General features: G+C 31.3%; 1 protein-coding gene across 2 annotated transcripts in view; it reads left to right on the plus strand.

Annotated features, from left to right (window-relative positions):
• LOC124369801 (homeobox protein abdominal-B-like) overlaps positions 1–8,214 on the plus strand; it is a 231,547-nt gene extending 223,333 nt beyond the window's left edge. For both annotated transcript variants that reach the window (XM_046827906.1, XM_046827907.1), the window contains one exon: positions 2,875–8,214. In XM_046827906.1, coding sequence (XP_046683862.1) covers positions 2,875–3,281 — 407 coding nt within the window. In that variant the 3' untranslated portion in view covers positions 3,282–8,214. The remainder of the gene's footprint in view (positions 1–2,874) is intronic.
• Positions 8,215–20,966: the final 12,752 nt, after the last annotated feature.

The raw sequence follows: 20,966 nt of genomic DNA on the forward strand, positions 1-20,966 counted from the left end.
AGAACGAGAGTGAGTGGGTAATTGTGGAGCAAACTTGGAGATGATGTCACAGACCGACAGACATACGGACCGACAGGAAACTAAAACAGTTTGACGCTCGACTCGCCTTGCTCATCGGACGTTCCACTGACTATAACCAGTTTGGTTGATATCACCCGCACATTTTACATACACATTTATCGTATATGCAAGAATATTTAAGTATTTTAATAATGCCCTTTTGTATAGCATTGTATATATTTCAAGATTTACGCTCACATTAAATCACTACGACAAAAGTTACAGATTAATAAAGCGTTTATGTATTAGAAATGTTATTTGAGAAAATATCAAATAAAATAAAAATTTTTAAACATTCTATAAATTATGATTTGGCTATAAAGGGCTGATCACAAAATCGTAATTTTTGGCTTTTTTGGCACAGAAATACCTAAATTTGAGACTGTCAACCTCAGTCATTGGTGGCGATTTGATATTTGAAGTTATATAGCAAAACGCAAGTTTAAAGACACAAGAAGTCGATTCTAAAAAATTGTGTGGATTAAAAAAAAGGATAACAATGTATTTTATCACTCCACAAGGAGTTGTAGCTATTTAAAGTAGAAAATTTAAGCAATTTCGTACTCAGGGCTAGATAAAAATGCTGAGGTTAAAAACGTGAAAGGTTTTTATTGATTCATGCACTAAACAAATCACATTTTTTAAAGGACATAATTTAAGAAAACTTTGATGTTCTGTAATTATAATTTTCTGAAGGAAATAAAAAAATGTTATATAAAAATTCATTTATTCATACAAATTTAAAAAACCTTCCAGTCACTTTGCATATAAACTATACAAATGTCATGTCCCAGGCCTCAACTGTTTTTATTTGGCATGAGGTGCCCCTAAATTATTCATCTTATGCTTGTGACTCCTTGTGAAATGATCAACAAATTATTTTCTATTTCTTATGCCATTCTAAAAAGCAACCTAAAGGTTAGGACCCAAAGGTGTTAAAAATTAGAAAAATATTCTAATCGATAATTGATTGTACCATTTTAAATACCTATATACTGATACTAAGGAATGAATCAAGAACAAACAATTGTTTACTGATTGATGTAAACGATCACTGTGGAATTAGTCAACAAACTATTGACTATTCTCACGTAGTGTATGCATTTATCAAGTCCCTATACCCTGGGACCAAAAAGTCTGTATGGCATACGTCAATACAAAACTGTTGACTATTCTTATGTATTATATGCATTCATGTTAAGCCCCTATGCCCCGGGACCAAAGAATCAGAATGGAATTAGTCAATAAAAACTGTTGACTATTCTCACGTAGTATGTGCATTCATGTTAAGCCCCTATACCCCGGGACCAAAGAATCAGTAGGGAATTAGTCAATAAAAACTGTTGACTATTCTCACGTAGTATGTGCATTCATGTTAAGCCCCTATACACCGGGACCAGAGAATCAGTAGGGAATTAGTCAATAAAAACTGTTGACTATTCTCACGTAGTATGTGCATTCATGTTAAGCCCCTATACACCGGGACCAGAGAATCAGTATGGAATTAGTCAATAAAAACTGTTGACTATTCTCACGTAGTATGTGCATTCATGTTAAGCCCCTATACCCCGGGACTTTTAGACAGTTGCGTAGAAGTTAAAATTTGTATTAGAGGAAGGTTTATTGCTCGTATTAAAAAATATCAAAACTTTGCGAACACTAAGTTAAAGCCACTGAATACATAATTAAAATTTTTCTACCTTTAGAAATCGACGAAAATATAGCACAATCCGTCTAACCGTGGTGTCAATCGATAAACTTGTTTTCCATAACTACCTTAAGGTACCTAAAGTTATTATTTATTCCCTAAATACTAGTTATTACACTTACAATAAATGAGCTGGGTGATTTATTGAATTGTATGTAAAGCTACGCGTAGTCACCCAGTAACTATCTGATTCACCGAAATTATGTTAAGGTGCTTCCAGATGTACACTTACGGATGTAAAAGTTAATTAAAGATTTAAATCCCACATTTTTCCTTGTGGTATATAACAAATTCCATTCCATCCACAAAATCGTCTAAAGTTAAACATTAAGGATATCCGGGTATAGATACAAATCTGTTCATTACTTTTCCATATAGACATATAGTCTATCAGCAAAATAAAAAATAATTAAAACAACGTCATAGTTACAAGATTGAGGACGAAATACTAAAAATTTATTATTTTAGAAATACAAGATTAAAGTTTTCTCATTATATGGAAAATAACTGGAGAAATCCCACCAAAAACCCGAGAAGGAAATAACATTTCCTTTTTTACGGACTTGAATCTAATTAGGTACATATAAATACATTATAATTTCTTTATGAATCAGAACATGCAACTGTAATTGAAAAATTGTAATTTTATGGTGACCGGAATCCTCAAAGAAAATTTTTATTAAAATACAATATACATTTAATAAGTTCCTGAATGTGTATCAACTTATTTTTTTAGGACTCCGAATATAATACAGTTTTGTTAAAAAAATCAAAATATAGCTCTTCTCTGTAAGTAATAACTAAATTTACAGACTTTATAAAAGAAAATCAAAACATTAAATTTTAGTAACAGACAAATATTGAATTGATATCTATAGCACTTGGATTCTCATGTAATGAAAATTATTAAATGTTGTACTTAAGTTTTGGAATTTTGTAAATTTTTAGATGTATGCTGATAACATTCATGAGGAGCACAGAAAATTATATAGATTATATTTATTTACATTAAAAGTATTTACTTGATTTTGGTGATATTGAATAAGTTAGGTGACCGTCTAATGGCGCAGTGATGTGGGGTACTTACCCCAAATGTCTGGTTGCAGGTGGCCTGCCCGGAGTCGGTATGACGGGGATGGCGGTGGGCGCAAATCCTCTGGAGTGGACGGGTCAGGTGGTCGCACGCAAGAAGCGTAAGCCCTACAGCAAGTTCCAGACTCTGGAACTGGAGAAGGAGTTCCTCTTCAACGCCTACGTGTCCAAGCAGAAACGGTGGGAGTTGGCGAGGAACCTGAACCTGTCGGAGCGCCAAGTGAAGATCTGGTTCCAGAACAGGCGGATGAAAAACAAGAAGAACAGTCAACGACAAGCGGCTCAGCAGCAGAACAACAACAACAACTCGAGCAACAACAACGCGAACCACCACACTACCCACCACCCTCACAACCACCCACACCACGTGGTCAACCACCATGCGACGACGGCCAACGGACCTTTGAAACACCATCAGTGACCCGCGCCCTTCTCTGGGGTTGTCTTCGGCCACCACCACCTTCACCACCACCCGCACGGCGTTGCCACTTAAGGTGGTCGTGGTGGTACAGGTAGGCCACGGTATGTCTCGCCTTGGATTGAAGAACCACAATCTGACGTGTTATGTTTCTTTAATTAAGAAACTTAATTCACTTTTGATAATTTTGTCGAATTGAAAACGTATAAATAAATTTGTACCATTGATAATATTAGCTTGTTAAAAACAATTGAAACACACAATATTGTTTAGGATATCGCAAAATTATACATTTGTTATCGTTAAATGATTTTGTTTCTGTTGAGCTTATTTTTACTGAAAGCTTCTGTTGAGTATTTTTTTTTAATTTTTATTACTGTTTATTATTATGAAATCGTTGGACAGTTAGTTGACTGTCGTATTATTGTTTCGTTTTGTTTTCTCAAAATGCACGTTTTATATCAAAATCTGATATTTATCGAGGTAAAAAATTAGAGACAAGTAGGGTATTGTCAGTTCAGCCGAATACGTTTGAATATATTTACATTAGGTAAATTACGTTTGCGATTATTAACATAACTATATTAATGAACGTAAAATTTAAAAAAAAGGTACTACCAGTTACATGATAGAAAATACCATCTTAAACTCTAAGAGGGTGGTGAATTAAATACTTAATACTTAGGTACCTCATCAATTTGTGCTTACTGAACAATATTTTTGTTTCTTAAAAAAAATGTTGGCTACTTTCAATGTTTTAATTCGTGAAAGGCACGAATTTTTTGAAATTCTCATGAAACATTTGAATTAAACTGCAATTAAAGGCAGACAATGGCAGGCCTCTGGTAGCTCTGGTGGGCCCAGCCGCACGCAGGAGCCACTGTCACGACCCATGAGTCAGGCGACATTAGGACTTCCTCGGGCCTGAGTAATTAAGTAATTTAGCTGAACCTGAGCCGAACCAGTTGTCATCGGCCTCGGCAAGCGGAGGGCGGGCGGGAGGCCGCCGTGACTGACCTTGAGCGGTAGCAGGACGCAGGACTCTTGGCAAAGATCCTTCCACTCTCGTCCGTCTTCACGCTCACGCAGTTAGAGACGATAGCTATCATTAAACCCGCTTGATCATTACAAGGGTTATTGCTTTTGCGGCCATGCCCCGCATCGGCGGTGGTATCGGTGAAAGCAAAGTGACATTGTGAAAGGCAATCGGTGTTAATTAATAACGATTGTAATAACATGTTAAGCTTTCACAAACATAATACCTGCTACATCCTACGCTAAAACTTAATATGGTTAACTACGGTTTTAATGCCGTAACGAATATATGTAACGTTTTAGTTTAAATAATATTTATACTTAAAGCTCAAATTTGTAAAATGTTACTCAGTTTCCAAAACTAGGAACGTTAGCCAATATTATGAAATATGTGGTTTGTCCAAAATTTCTCCCATCAGAAATGTTTTGTGTTCTATCAGTTATAGGCGAATATGTGGAAAGAATAATTTTATTGAATATAAAAATCATTTAGAGTATATAAATATGTGTGTTTGACTTTACACACATTATTGTAAAACTGCAAAACCATTTATTCTTAGTTTATATTGAAATTGAATTAAGAAAAGAAAAAAAAACTATTTCAGATGGTAAAACTAATAATTGGTCCTTTAATAGTTATAACAATTGAAACCTAATTATGCATTTAAATGACATTCATCATAATTTTGAATTCAATTTTGGACTATTTATTTAGAATATATCGGAAAGAAACTTTACTGACGAGTGAGCTATCGTTGATGACACATAAGGTCATCGTTATCGGAGGCCAACAATTTTTTTAACAACAACCGACAAGGTCGGGGTTCAAAGTTCTCAAATAAATGTAATAACACTAAATAAACAGTTTCTTAAATTTAAAAACAGTTTATAATATTTTGAAGTCTATATACTGGTTGGGCTGTGGCAAAAAAATAAATAGCTACAAATGTGTTACAAACGTTTTTACCTAAATAAGGCTCCAGTATACAGATTACTTTACACGTGTCTACTTAGGAAGAGCCATACAGTTTCGTGATAAAGTGTGAAATGATTGTTGAAATGTAAATAAATTTTAGGTGTGCTTGTATAATAGAAATTGTTATCTACGAATGGTTCGTTTTGATTGGGAGGTCTTTTTGATTTTTTACTTTTTTATATTATAAACCGTGCTTTTTGTTGGAATGGTTCTAAACCGTTGGTTATAATGAGGAAAATAATAAATTATTGATATAATTCTTCATTATAAAAATAATACTTTCAAGTAACGCAAGAACTAGTTGATATGCTGGAAATGAATAAATATTTTTGCATGCCATTTTTCAAGTTATGTTCTTCACTAATAGTTTACAATTTCAAAAGTATGGAAATGAAATATTTTTTGTGTATAAATTGATCTAAATTAAAGTGATTTAACTTTTGCAACTATTTTAACTAGATATTATATATTGTCCTGAAGATGTTTAACAAAACAGGACTTATTTATCAAGAATACAATTACTTGATCAAAATGTGTGTTGATGGTTATTTTACGATTTGTCCAGTACAACTGTTGGTTTGAAAATGTGATTTTATAAGTTTATGTCTCAGTACATCTGTAAAATTAAAATTTCGTTGTTGTTACTAGATAAAGTTTTTGTGGGATCAAAGAAAGCTCATGTAAAGAAGTTATTTGATTTATGAAGTTTTGTTTGTTCGAGATGTGTTGGTGTTTTTGTTTGTGTGATGAAGATTTGGCGGAGTTGGGAGGAAACCACGTGGCCTATGACGTAAACAACCCCAGAGAAAGAGTTTGGACTCACTAGAGCCAGAGACATCTATCTGATTGATGTGTATCATAAATAGCGATCAAGTGACTCTTATGTGTTGATACCTTAGGGTGTCTATGTTAGACAGTTTCGTCTATTTTAAGAATCGCCATATATGTTTTAGTTCAACGAATTTTGTATTTTTTGTATAATTTAATTGTACATATTTTGTTTATAGTGTGCCGTACTCAAAATCACCTTAAGTTTATTTTGTAAGTATTTGTAACAGTAAATGATAGTTTTAAGTTTTGTGCCAATGATGTATTTTATGGTTATTGTATAATTTGAGACTGCGTACTCATTTTTATGACGTTTGTATTAAAATCGTTACTGTAAAGTAACTTAATGTACTATAAACACTTTAGTAGGATACGATTGTATTTGGCAAAAAGTGGCACTGATTTCTTTAAGTCGTTCCACATTTTACATTAATTAGACATAAATTCAACGGAAATTTTAAAATATGCTTTGTATACTGGAATGTGAAGGTAGCGTATACAGCTGATATACTAAGTTAAATCCAGCGCTAAATAATGGATTTTAGCTGTATACGTTTACAATTGTAGTCTTTCAGTTGAGTTTGAGAGTTTACGTTTATTATTATATTTCCGATTTGTAAAACCGATGTGTATTTTCCGATTTTATTACTGAGCTTTATTATAATGACCTATAATACACATGGTTAGTATACACAACTTCATCAACTGAGTCCATAAATTTGTATTAGATAAAACAACACATTTTTAGTTCATATTTCAGTACGAGCACGAACTAAATTCATCCAATGCATTTTTACATACATATAACGTCATATAAAATTCTAAACTATGATTATTGTGTTTGGAATTTCGGACATGTTAATTTCAAGATTAAGTCGCAATCTGTGAAAGATTAGTCTTAATAGTTAGCGATAGTCAGTTCCTACTCCAAGCCCGGTGAACGATATCGTGTTAATTAATTTTATTTTAGTATTAAAATATAGACTTAAATTAATAAAAGCTGTATGATACAGTCATTGATAAAGGATTAATTTAAGTAAATATTATCCAGTATTACTCACGTTTACTGATGAGACTTCGAAATGTTTCTCACTACATTAGGACTAAACATTGATTAATAATATATATTACTCTTGATTTAATTTGTTTGAACGAGACTGAAAACTCACTTAGTGTTTAATTGCTCAAATATCACATTCATTTATGTTATTTCAAATTAGTGATAACTATTCACATGAATTACATTATTATGTTCCTTATTCATTTTAGTTTGGAATCTTCACCACAAGTTGAAGTAACTATTAATGAAACATAATATGGATAGTAAACAATAGTATCGTTTTCACTCATGAAATATATGAATAACTTATATTTTGTACTTAATGTGAGAAAGCTAAATTTATACATAGTTTTTTGGTTTAATACTCATTTTTAAACTTTTTATGACATGCAACAGTGCAATACGATATTTTGCTGTAAATATGCAACATTTCTTGTATTTAATATAGTGTACATGATATTTCCTACATTTCATATAAAAACCTTCTCTACTACAACCGAATTGAAATTATAGAAGCTATGAAAACATAGATTGTAAATTATCGTCCCATAGTTTTAATGAAAACTTTTATAAATTATTTTTAGTGATCGTTCTTTTCCAGCTTTAAGAATGTGTATTTTTTGTAGACTAGTACTATTTAGGGTGTAGCTGCATTTTCTGAATCTTTTAAATTCAGGTTACCATGTTATCTGTAGTGTAAGTTAGGTATGTCGTTTTGTCTGTTGTGTCTCCGTCTGTATGGATGTTGTCGATCAACCACATCTTGTTGACCTAGTGTATTGTATAGAATAACTGTTAACTTAACATCTATGTGTTTTTACGTTTTCCACAAAGATTATAATATATTACACTTTTTTCTTTGTTGAAGTGTGTTTTTAAGTTTTTGTATGTTTACTTTTCACTGTTTTGTTTATCCTGCGTTTAGAACAATTAATTCTCTGTAGAGTTCGACTGTCACTGTCGATTGTAAATAATTATAATTAATATTCCTTTTTCAATATATATGAAATATTGAATCAATAAATAAAGTAACTTGTCGTATTAGTATTAATTAAAAGAAAATGCTTCTGGAACGCTTGAGTTGTGTTGATTTCCTTTTTCTCTATATTTTACCCTGAGTTCAAATATATAGAAATGTAAATGATTAAGAGAAATAATTAAAAGCTACTGCATTAGCGTTTTAAAGGTTAGTTAAAATATAAAAGGGTTTTAAATACCAAAATACAAAAGAAAACATTGTGAAAGGGAATTGTAGTTAGGAACTGGTGGTTCTAGCGAACAAAATATTAGGTTGGGTATTAACAGTTGTAACATTATTCATGGAAGTTATAGACTTATTGGGTAATCTTCAGCTATTTGTGTTAAATTTGCATGTTGATAAAATATAACAGTCATGTCATCACAATATTCATTCCTTACATACTTTAAGTCTACCACTATTAATGGTATGGGGAAACGAATTTATACAAGATTTCAAAATTGCAAACCTATTTTTATACTACCATAAAGAGAATCATAAAACACATTAAAATAACTTTAGTATCTTAATCCACCTGAATAATTTAAAATATCTGTAGTGTACTTGGGTTCGTGCAAAATTACATCTCTTTATTTTTGTTTGTTTTATGATTTGTTGAATTATATCAATGACTTTCAAGTGTGAAATACATTTTTCAGTGATTGTGTATTCATATTATACAACAAATGTAGGAATGAAGAACTGCTTTTATTGTCATCGTACACATTTAACACTAGACATAAATTGAACTCAGTTAACAAAATTACACGCATTCAACCTTTTCATTAAACAGGTAGTGAAGTTAAGTTTCAACCCACGTATTTTGTTTGTGTATGGGGACATATTACCTTATCAAAGTTCACTGACAAATCTTACTATAAAGTCTTAGAAGCAAAATCTTAAGAGCAATTTTCACACATTGAAGAAAATGTGTATGCAATGGAAAAGAACAATTGCGTAAAGGATGATTAAGTATTTTATGTTAAGAATCTCTACACAATATATGTGGATGAATTTGGTACACGCATTTTCTAGACCAGAAATAACTTACATCATTTAGGTTTAGAGTCATTATATCAAGAGAAGCTTCGACTAGTCAACTGTTTAGTTGATGTCGGGAAGGAGTGAAGTTAAATATACATGAGATAAGAAGTTAAAGAATAACATTTTTTTGGCAATATTCAATTTCAAAGGTCTGGAATCTTATCGCCGAAACGGTTTCATTGATTTTATTTCTTTTGGGGGATGGTCCAAAGATCTAGCACTGAAATAAATATAAAAGGTTTCTACGCTTTCGTTATTTCTGTTCACTCATAAAATTTGAGGATTCTGCAAAAAGCCTATAAGATTTGTGGGTTCATGTTCTCTGATCACCTATGGCCTCATAATATAAGATCCTAAGCACCCTTTCCGTATTTTAACATTTGCAGGACAGTTCAGGCATATGTGCTCCACAGGTTTGTCTGCTTCTCCACAGAGTCTCTTATTCCTCATCTGGTTTAAGCCTTGTTCATAGTATGTTTCCGAAGAGATTTGTGCCCAGTTATAAATTATTTACTAGTCACAAGAAGAATATATTAGATTCACATTTACGCACGCTGCACTTGTTAATGAATATACATATTTTGACCTTCAATATGCCCAATATTTAGTGAAGCAGCTTACTCATATACTAATAAGTATAAGAAAACATTCATGTAGACTAAAGGATTCTTAATTCTTAAGTTCATATTAATGAAAGTAAAATCTTACCAACAAATATGAATATTGTTTGATATAACATAAGATTGAAATAAACACGGATCAATACACAGTTTATTTTGGAATGCGAAAGATATGTAGATACCTTTTCGTATATAAGGCCATAATGTATGTGTTAAAATCCCAGTATGTTTATAGTCCAACATATGTTTTTACTAAGTGAATTCAGTTATTCCTGACTGATTGAACAAAACCAAAACGTGCTGATTAGATGGAACTGAGACACCAATTATATTATCAGGCTTACTCAGTCCTTGAATCTGGCCTTTACGGATTAATTAAGTTCCGAACACTCAATATCCTAACGTTAGGATATAGCACACAAGACACTTATATAACTTTAGTTCACTTTCATAATAAATACAATGAATTTTGAGAATGCCAACTCCAGCAATGTTCTCGAGTAAATTTTAATTAGTATTTACCATTTAGCATTCCTGCTATGTTAGTCTGACCAATTACCCTACACTTTTGATCTATTGGAACGAGATATATGATTTATAAAACATTACATATTTTTAAAACAAAATTCCTGAAAGAAATATGAAGTATAGTTATCATGGATTCTATCTAGAATCCATGTAAGAATCAATATTTTTAAGTTCAGAAAACAGACACTGTTACTGTAAGGGTAAAAGTAAAGATGTAGTAAATGTTTAAATTCACCCTCGCAGAGGTACTCATATTATGTCTCAGGCAGAGCATTACAAGCAAGGCAGTAGTTTATATAATACTTGTTTAAAACCCGTAACTTAGTCTAGAGAACCACTATTGTGCAAATTAAAACTTAGTGGGTGACAGGCCGGTACAATCGGTTTCTAGTTGGAATATTGTTTTGTTAATTTTAAAGTCGTAGCCCGTTAAAATTACTTCCGGTGGTAAAAATTAGGTCCAAACACAATGGGTGGTGGTAAAAATGTAAATATATAATAGTGCGTACATTATGTATAGCTTCAATGCGTGGGACTTTTTTATTGATTTATTACTTAATAAAATCACAAGTTTAAAAGTTAACGTATTTTAGTTTAAGAAAATAAAAAGTACATTAGTACAAGTTTTGTAAATAAAATTATAAAGAAAATATATTATTCTCTCTACTCATTTTTAAATACATGCTATAATAATTTCATATTGTTATCTTCTGCAGTACCTGATTGTACGATGCACCTAACTTCTACCTCAAATGCCTATTCTTCGCGGAATTTCAAAACATTTGTATTGTGTTCAGAAAAAACTTTTTATAATTGCTTATAAGAGTTGTAGCCAAAAGTTTGTTAAAACATATTGTTCCCACCTAAAACCGATTGCACCAACTTACATACGCTGATTTGGTGGTTTCAGCTTTAGTTTTCTTAAAGATTGTACTTGAACTTTAGTTCAACATTCCTAATGGTACTATGCTGAAAGGGAGTGTTTTAAATTTCTAATTAAAATTATTTATGGTGAATGTGGGGTGGTTGGTATATAGAATCAGGGGAATTATCTGTGTTGAATTTAGAACTATCGAAGTTTGAATAGTTTAAGGGCAACGGATATTCTTAAAAACTTTGGTGTTGACCTTATCGAATTAGGTAGAGCAATTGATAGTAGGTTTGGAAAACGTTTGTTTATGTTTAACTCAAAGCCCTTTAACGCAACTTACCTAAATTTGGAGAAAGAGTAGAAATGTTTTTAATCAATTCACGTGAAATTACAGGAATTGTGAGTAGGAAATGTATAATCTTATATGTATAATCAGGCACACATAAGAAGGACTGAAGACAAAAATGTGAAATATTGATTTAAGGAAATGTTTGAATGGAATACGATATATGAAACCGGCGGGTTTTTTATATTTTTTCTTCAAGAAATGACAATTTTCTAATAAAAAAAAATATTACTTCATAAAAACTAAGCAGCATATATATTCACATTCTTATCCACAGAACTTTTTTTTGGGCCTTTGAAGTTATGCATGCTTTGCAAATACCTTATATGTATTTTGGGAAGTAATTTTTAAAGCCAACGAATTAAAAATAAAACATATTTTTGAAATTCAATATAAACTGAATTAACTAAAAATGTGCATATCCCAATAAGACCAAGTATACGAAACTTTTAAAGATATAATGTACCTTGTTTTGATAATAAACTCCACGTTTTATTAAAGACATCCCTGCATTTACGATAGTTATTAAAATTAATCTGAAATAGGACAGGGATTCCTTCCGAAAAACACGAATTACAAAAACGGTTAATTAATTTAATAAAAATGGATTTTTGAAAAAGGAAACAAATTAGCTAGTACAGTAATGGAGATTCCGTCCTTTTTAGATATATATGTATATATATATATATATATATGTATATATATATATATATATATATATATATATATATATATATTGGTTAAAACGTAGACAAAATATTACTGAAATAGATAGAGTCTTAGTCATATATAGAACTGAGTCTTACAAAAGAAAGATATTCATTAATTTTGGGTCCTAATATTGTTTTTCAGCGGCTTAGCCAGATTCACACTAAGGCTAACATACTTTAAAATGATTTCTCCATTGACTGCATTGTGAGTCAAATACTACACACAGTTTACATATTTTTCACTTTTAGGCATCATTTTAAAATTGTTATTTACTGAAAAACAGAAGACATATTTAAGTCTATTATTTTGTTGACTGGAAGTATGTGTTTATTAGATGATATTTTATGTTAAAAGTGAGTAAGAGCAATAAGGGCTCTAATTATCCTCTGTATAAGTAGAAGAAAAGAAAAGAATTAGCTGTACCAGTTAATTTATTTTCAGAGGAAATACAACGAAGTAGGCTATAAATAACTTATAGGCCAAAAGGAAAATAATGGACTGAGGTTGCCTCCTAAACTCAACCTTATTACTGGTATATGGACTTTGGGTTAACATGTGGAACAGTTTTTCACAATTAAATTCTCTAAAATAATTAAACCGAATACATTTTTCAATCCTCTTAATCAATTAATCACCATTAAAGAAAGATTATAGAAACTGAACATTCTATAGTCCTCAACAAACGAATTTTGGTAGTTAGTATAGGGAACAGAACGCATAATAAAATCGAAAAGGTAGGAGGGCTCTCTTTTGTTTAAAAATCAATCAACGAGAGACTGCTTATATCTAATTGAATTTTAGATTTCATTGGAAAATGTAATTATAAATCTGTAATAAAATGGGAAAAAATAGGATAAGCGGAATATTCTTTAAACACTAAATTTTTTAAAGGATTTTAAGCATAATTATCTACATTTGGAATTAAATATGAATCAAATTTGATTAATATAACATTTTATCTATAAAGAATTTGATATTAAAATCTTTCACATTCTTTGGGATTGTAAGAATATGACAGGTTGCATATGACAGGTTGAATTTTAGATTTCATTGGAAAATGTAATTATAAATCTGTAATAAAATGGGAAAAAATAGGATAAGCGGAATATTCTTTAAACACTAAATTTTTTTAAGGATTTTAAGCATAATTATCTACATTTGGAATTAAATATGAATCAAATTTGATTAATATAACATTTTATCTATAAAGAATTTGATATTAAAATCTTTCACATTCTTTGGGATCGTAAGAATATGACAGGTTGCAAATACTTCAAAGTGGCGAAAGGTGTAGGTTACAGTGAGTAAATATTAAAATCATACAATTTACTGTTTTATAAATGTATTTTGCAGGCGTGTGAATGGTAACTTTCAACTATAATTATCTCAATGATAATTTGCTCAACATGTTTTAACGAGGTCCTTACTGATTACCATATACACCGTGTTGCATAACGGAGTCAGGTTTAACTTGTACCTGAGCCATTAAACTGCCTAACTTACTAAACACTAATTCATAGGTTAACCTAACCAATAACACAGGCATATTATATTTTAGAGGTGAATGCTTACCTAGGTTTGTTACTATTATCCACTGACTATATTCAATTTAAGGATTATTGAAGTTTAAGTAAGTTGGTTTGAGTTTGCCTCTGAGTTCTAGGAAGGTGATCTCGGTGCTGGTTTGTGAAAGAGTGTCACTTCATCAGCCATCCTTCTTTTTGATATTTTCTTAACTTTTAAATATATGACATAAAAATGCCATCAACTACAGTATTTGATTCATTGTTACCCCTTTCCGTGTGTTTATTGGTGAAGTTCGAAACCAACAAATAAAAAATTATTGTACTACTAATTTAAGACAATTTTGTGGCCAATTTACCCATTTCTACCGCTTATATTTTTCATTTTAATAGGTTTCCGTCTAGGTCGATGATGACTAAAACATATTCTCAAGGTATAGGTCTCTTGACCCGGTGGCCTGTCGATTAGTGACACTTTCACTCTCTCTAAACATTTTGAAAATCATATGCTTTAGAAAGCATCTGACGGAAATCGTGTCTTTGTGTCAGTCCGTGTGTGCAATAACTTTTGATAGAAACTTCCTCCAAACTCGAAACTGGGCATATAAGTTCATTCCATTTGGACCAAGAAAGAAAACAATTGATTTTTGAGTTAAAAGGTCAAATGTCTGCCTTTCTGTCCGTACAATAACTCTTAGTGAAATGATCTTAGAAGCTTTAAACTTGGTTCACAGATTCATATAGATCCAAAGAAAGAGGCTATTGATTTTGGGGTCAAATGATCATAGGATAGTCCATCCATATAGTCCATCAGCCTGTCTCTGAGTCTATGTGGTGCCTATGTGGTGTTTGGTAGAAAAGTTTTAGACATCTGGTGTATAAGTTCCTCGTCCGTCCGTCTGTTCGATAATTCTTTCGTTACATTTTGTCGGCCATTCCATACTCCGTTGTGTCGGATTGTTGTATTTCTTATTACACAAGTATTTACTTCAAACAAACTATTTTCCGTTTCATTATCGCCGTCTTATATTTTACAAGGTAGAACTACGCCAAGCCGCATGGTACGTTACATGATTTTCTAAGTGTTTTCATTGTCATTGTTCTGAGGTTGCGGAATATTTCAAGTCTGTAGCTAATTTCATTCTCAAAATGTCATTCGAACAGAATCATACAGAAAAGAAACTTTTACATCCCTCGGGAACACAACAGGGAATTGTTCAAGCCTACACAGTGATAGGATTCAATAACTTTTAATCTAATTCCATGGTTGGGCATGCACCAAATTCCGAGGTTGGACATGCGCCATCTCAGAACTCATTCTTGTCTATGTAAAAAAAGTATCATACAAATTCTAACGTCTACATTTGACAAATTTCTCTAGTTATTTTGCTACATGATACATTCATATTTTTGTTTATTGAGATAGGTTTCAAAGCCGTGTTTAAATAATAAATACATAATAGTACATAAATAATAATCTACAAATTTTATTCTTACTGTATGCTAATAACCAAATGATTATGTTCAATATGTTAGGGTAATAAGTACATATGTTTATACGTTATTTGATAAAATCATATCATCACGTCATATTCAGTGAGTTTAAAAATTTATTTTTTACAATTATTACTTTACCATCGTTATTTTATCGTTACCATCATGGTTACCTATAAGACTATTGAAAAACGCTCATCAAAATCCCATGGGGTGACATACACCTTTATCGAACTCCGTGTTGACTGTGAAGAATTGAAGCTTCATACCTATAAGAGTCTTCAGTTTAGTTTGTTATTAAGACATCGTGCGGACAGATAAATGAAACTTTTCCAATTCCTACAGTTATTCCCCCTTCACTAACTCTCAACCAATGAGTTTATAAACTTAAAGATTTGGAAATTAATGTTTTGCTGTTTCTTATATCACCTTCCAAGAATTTAACATTAAAATCACTCATCAGAAGGGCCAAAGACCTTAAATTTGGAAAAAGCTATTGTAGTGCAAATCCATCATTAGCATGCACAAACTACACCTAATCATTTTTACGTGTTTTAGTTATCATTAGGCTTTTAATTTGATTCTTAGGGCAATGTAAAAGTGTTTGTGAAGATTAATTGCAATATTACATTTAAGAGTATATAGGTCTCAACAGTCAAGCACTAACATACATTGAATGTGTTTCGATATCAATCACATTAAACGGAAAAAGATCTCCTATTACATCTTACATGCTCCATATTATTCTTATTAAAAAAAGAGTGTATTTAAGAAATATGTAGTATAATAGCGAGTTTTTAAAATAGTATGAATTAATGTTTTGTAGTAGTTCACATCAGTAATATTCAATGTGCAATTACCATTTGTCATTGAAAAAGAATACTGAAAAAAGAGAAACCCTGTCATTCGTACAAATTTTATTTAGTTTCATTAGCCCATACCTGCCTAAAATATTGGGTTTGGAACATCCTTATTTGGTGTATATTTAACTATAGCATGTGTTGTCGGAATGTAGTGTATTCTTAAAGATTTATCGATTATCCTTATAAAACATTTAATGTTGTAATTAGCATCAACTGAAATCTTGAACATTTGTCTCATGCTTAAGGTTACTCTCTGCTTTACTTGTGTTTTATGATATAAACGTGTATTAATAAACCCTTTTATACCACGCGGTAGACTTCCTTCTGCTCTATATCTTGGTTGTTTTTTGGTATTATAAAATTATTATGTAAAATGTTTTACTATTAAGATGCAATGTTGATTTTGGGTAATGTTTTTTAATCATGCAAGGCTCTTTTTAATAAGGATGTATTTGCTTTTAATCGAGATGTTATAGATAACTATATTTATTTATTGATTCATCTCGTTACGTATACATATGAATATCCTATGGGTTATGTTTGTATATAGTTTATTATAGTACGCACAAGAGTTGTTTTGTATAGATTTAAATTGTTTTTTAATCTAGTACAAAAACTGTTTCTATAGTTTTTGTGGGTTTCATTATGCAAGCGCTCCCAAAAAAGTGGTTATAGCAATTATTATTTATTTTATCATTCATAATAATTAATTATAAAAAAATGTGTAATCTCTGGAATTTTAAGGCAGGTCTGTTAGCAGTGATTATTCCAAAAATATAAAAAAAACAGTTTTATATTACTTAAATCTATTTAGAAAACTCCAAATAAATTATATTATATTAAATCATATACTGTTATCATATTGTTCCTAAAGTAAGTTGTCAATATCCGATAAGTTTTGTACAACAGTGTCACTGTATGTGGGTTTTTAACAGTTTTGTTAATACTTTAACATACACTAAGTAAGTTAACAGTAAGTTTTGTTTTTAATTTGTTCAGTTATAATGTCTTTATTATCATAGGAATTTCAAATTAAGATTCAATTCTGTAGACATTTATGTGGACAGACTTCAATGCTGAGGTCTGTAAACACTGATTATTAGCAGGTATTAGAGTATTTCAAAAGATAATACTAAGGATTATAAGGTTATTGTAATAACGTTGTTAATGAAATTCGTCCATATCAGGGTGTATACATTTATTCTGCCAGAAATAGTCTCTTTAAATGTGATTCTTGTAAAATGTACAATGGTGTTTGTCAATGTTTTTCATAATATGGTTGTTAGTTATAGATTATTTCTGGTGAAGATATCAGTTCTACGGACGTAAAGATAATGTTGTCAAGGGCACAGTAGGTTCTAGTATATGATGACATGATATTTCAATGCCAGACACCATTTCACACACCACGTTCGGTGTATGATATTATTTCTCAATCTCTCATGCCTTTACAATGACTTTCTAACGTAATTGTAGGCTTGTTTTCAACTACGGTGTTAATATCGGTAGAGTTTGAAATTGTGACCTTAAATTAATATCACAGTAAGATCAAGTACACTAAAATCTGTGAGTTTTGAATAAGATTATCAGCGACAGGTTCGTTTTAATATTGATGGTAATGTTTGCACATTTCTATCTTTTTGTATTCTTACAACTCGTCTGGTACCATTTAATACACTCATGAAAGATATTTTAGGTATTATTAAATGATCAAGAATAATAAAACCTTTAACACCTATATTATAAAAAGGTCAGTAATTAATTTATCTATAAGCTATTAACGGCTCTAACAATTAACCGTACATTACAACCATTAAAACTTATACCTAAATTATTTACTAACCATTTTTCATAATTCAGGTATCAAATAATTAAAATTAGATGTAGCAATTTTTTATTTCTGTTCAAAAAGTTTTATAATCTTATTAGTTTTACCGTTGAAGCATTAAACGCTTCAACGACCCAAAATCTTAAGCAGTTATACGATGATATAATATTAATTTCCCTGTTAATATTGAACTGCAAGAGGATTAAGTATACCAGATTTGAGCTTTGTATCTTTACTGGTTTCTGAAATAAAAAAAAATAAAAGCTTAAAAATCTTACGGACAGACGGACGGTTAACGAAAGACCGACCATTGATTGCATTTATTTTTTAACTCCTCTTGGTCCATAGAACAATGTCCATAAGTTTGTGTAGTGAGTTTTGTTATACCTTGTATATATACCTAAAGCCCTGTGATCTCACACTTTTAGCATATTTTAATTTTTTTGTTTAGTTGGGAATGGCTGGCTGACCTAACTATATTCGAGCTTGGACTAAGACATCTTCAGAGTGTGTTTTCATACAACATAAACTTATGTCAGATGTGATTATGCTATTGGTAAGTATGTATTGGTATACAGCTATGTCAGCTGTAAGGTAAGTATGCTATTGGTGACACACATACTCTGACAATAAATGCAATAAGGTGTAAAACTGGGGATTTACTGATGAATCATTTGGAGCTGTTCAAAGAATGTTCCTCTCATAGATAATATTGGAGATTCCATAGCTGCATTGTGTGTACGTCAGGACATTTTCCACGGGCTGTTGGTATTATTTTACTATAGCAAATAGAATAAATGTGATAAATATTCCTCGAGGAGCAATACATGGTATGCAATCGGTTAACGGACGCTGAACCGTACAGAAGTTTGATACAGAAAGTTTAAAATTTTTTTATTATTATATTACTGTATATCTCGTATCATTTGAATTAAAATTGTGTGTTATATTATTATGAAATGCAAATTGGATATAAAAAAGTAAAGTAAAGTAAAGATGTTTTATGTTACCAGGCGAAGTTAGGGCTAAGAAGCCCTCTCTAACACGGGGACCAACGGCTTAAAGGTGACTTCCGAACCACCACCAATGGTCGGGCAGGCTGGCTGCTTGCAAGGACAGGATCGCTCACCGGTCACCCATCCAAGCAACAGCCAAGCTCGACGTTTCTTGATCCGGTTATCTTGCGATAACTGTTGTACCCGCTACACAGCGCCATTGGCCATTGGGATATATATAAATATATACTGAGATAATTTAATTACATCAAGAAAATATTGTACAAATTACATAGAATCCAATTGCTTTTAATTATTATAAAATATGTTTAATTATTCCATTTCTAATAAAACATTTTGGTAGATCACAATGTATTGTATCCAAACATACCAAAAGTTGAACAACTGATGAAAAATAATGTTTAAGTTTAAACAAAGAATCAGGTTTAAAAAATGTTAAAGATTTAAAAAATACAATTACACAGCTTTTAATATTATTTCATAAGATATTTTTAGTAAGTAAAAAGTATTTTATTTGGTCAGATCTCAAAAAATCAGTCCGTTTAATAATAATGGCTGGTGGAGTGCCAGGCTCAGCGTTGTAACTCCGTTAGTTGTTAAAATCATTCAATTTATTCCACGTGGCACATCGGTTAAAAATATAAGAAGTCTGTATGTACAATCATGTCTTAAATGAACAGTGAAAGTTCGAATTTTTCCGGAAGACAAGTTTTATGACTTGATTATGTTATGTTATGTTTGATTAAGTTATAGATAAGACTCTTATCACTGTTTTCACTATCTGCCTGACGATGACGTCACAATCAGTTCGACCCGCTATAATACGTTGGATAGTGTGTGTGCACGTTCCTTCTGAACCGTGACATGTTATTTAACAGTCACGCATTTATTGCGATAACTTCCATTTGTTCCTAGTGATTTCTAGCTAAGCTTTTCAGGGTAACCTAAATATTGAAACGTATGTTATGTGATGAAATGGTTAGTGTATAGAATGGAAACTGATAACTAATACTAAAGGACATTTGTATGTCCGATTCACAATACTTATTTAACCGTAGAGAAAGTCGCATTGATTAATAAATTTGGATATTTTGGCTAGATATGTAATAAGTAACCATTAATTTCAAAGTCTTCATTGTACACTAAATTTATGTAGTGTTCTAGCGAAGGAGGTACAACAAATTAAATGGGCAATGTTGTGTGTAATAACAGGACCAACAAATAAATGTGGCTCATTTAATTATTTATTGCGTCGTTTACTCACTAATAAAAAAAATTGGTCAAAATTTTTAAACTGACATATCTCCCTTACTATGACCTATAATTGAAAATTTTTAATGCAGCGTGCATTAAAGGTTTTATATTTTCTAAATATCATACTTGAAATTTTTTAAGACCAGCAAGCTGGAGGTTTAGGGTTTAAGTAATGTTTTTTAAGACAGCGGGCTTCAAAGGGTAAGGCATTTAAAATTAAACATATTCATTGATAACACATAATATTTTGGTTTAAAAACACACACATTTTATTATTGGCATATTTACATTATTGTAATTATGAATTAATACCTAAGCTTTGCTGTAAAAGACTTTAAAACAATGAATATGCAAAGCAATATTACACTTTCTGCACTTCATTCTTGCTTTTTTTTTAGATTGTCCACACCGTGATTGTTTATTATTACTCAGAATTACATGGTTCTGTACATCAAAACGGACTTCCAATGTCACTGTTTTGTGAACTGCCAGTACTTGTCGGGGTGGTCTACCAATTGCCAATCGTTCTGAGTATTTCTGTAAGTAAGCTAAGCTTATTGTCCTTGTAAAGTTTAGGAGATCAAGCTGCTGAGGTATTTACTCTTTTGTACCCAACGGTAGAGCTGCCAAGCATTGTTGACGGACACGTTTAGTAAAAATGAAAGCAGTTGCC

The sequence above is a fragment of the Homalodisca vitripennis genome, chromosome X (assembly GCF_021130785.1).
Source record: "Homalodisca vitripennis isolate AUS2020 chromosome X, UT_GWSS_2.1, whole genome shotgun sequence".
NCBI lineage: Eukaryota > Metazoa > Arthropoda > Insecta > Hemiptera > Cicadellidae > Homalodisca > Homalodisca vitripennis.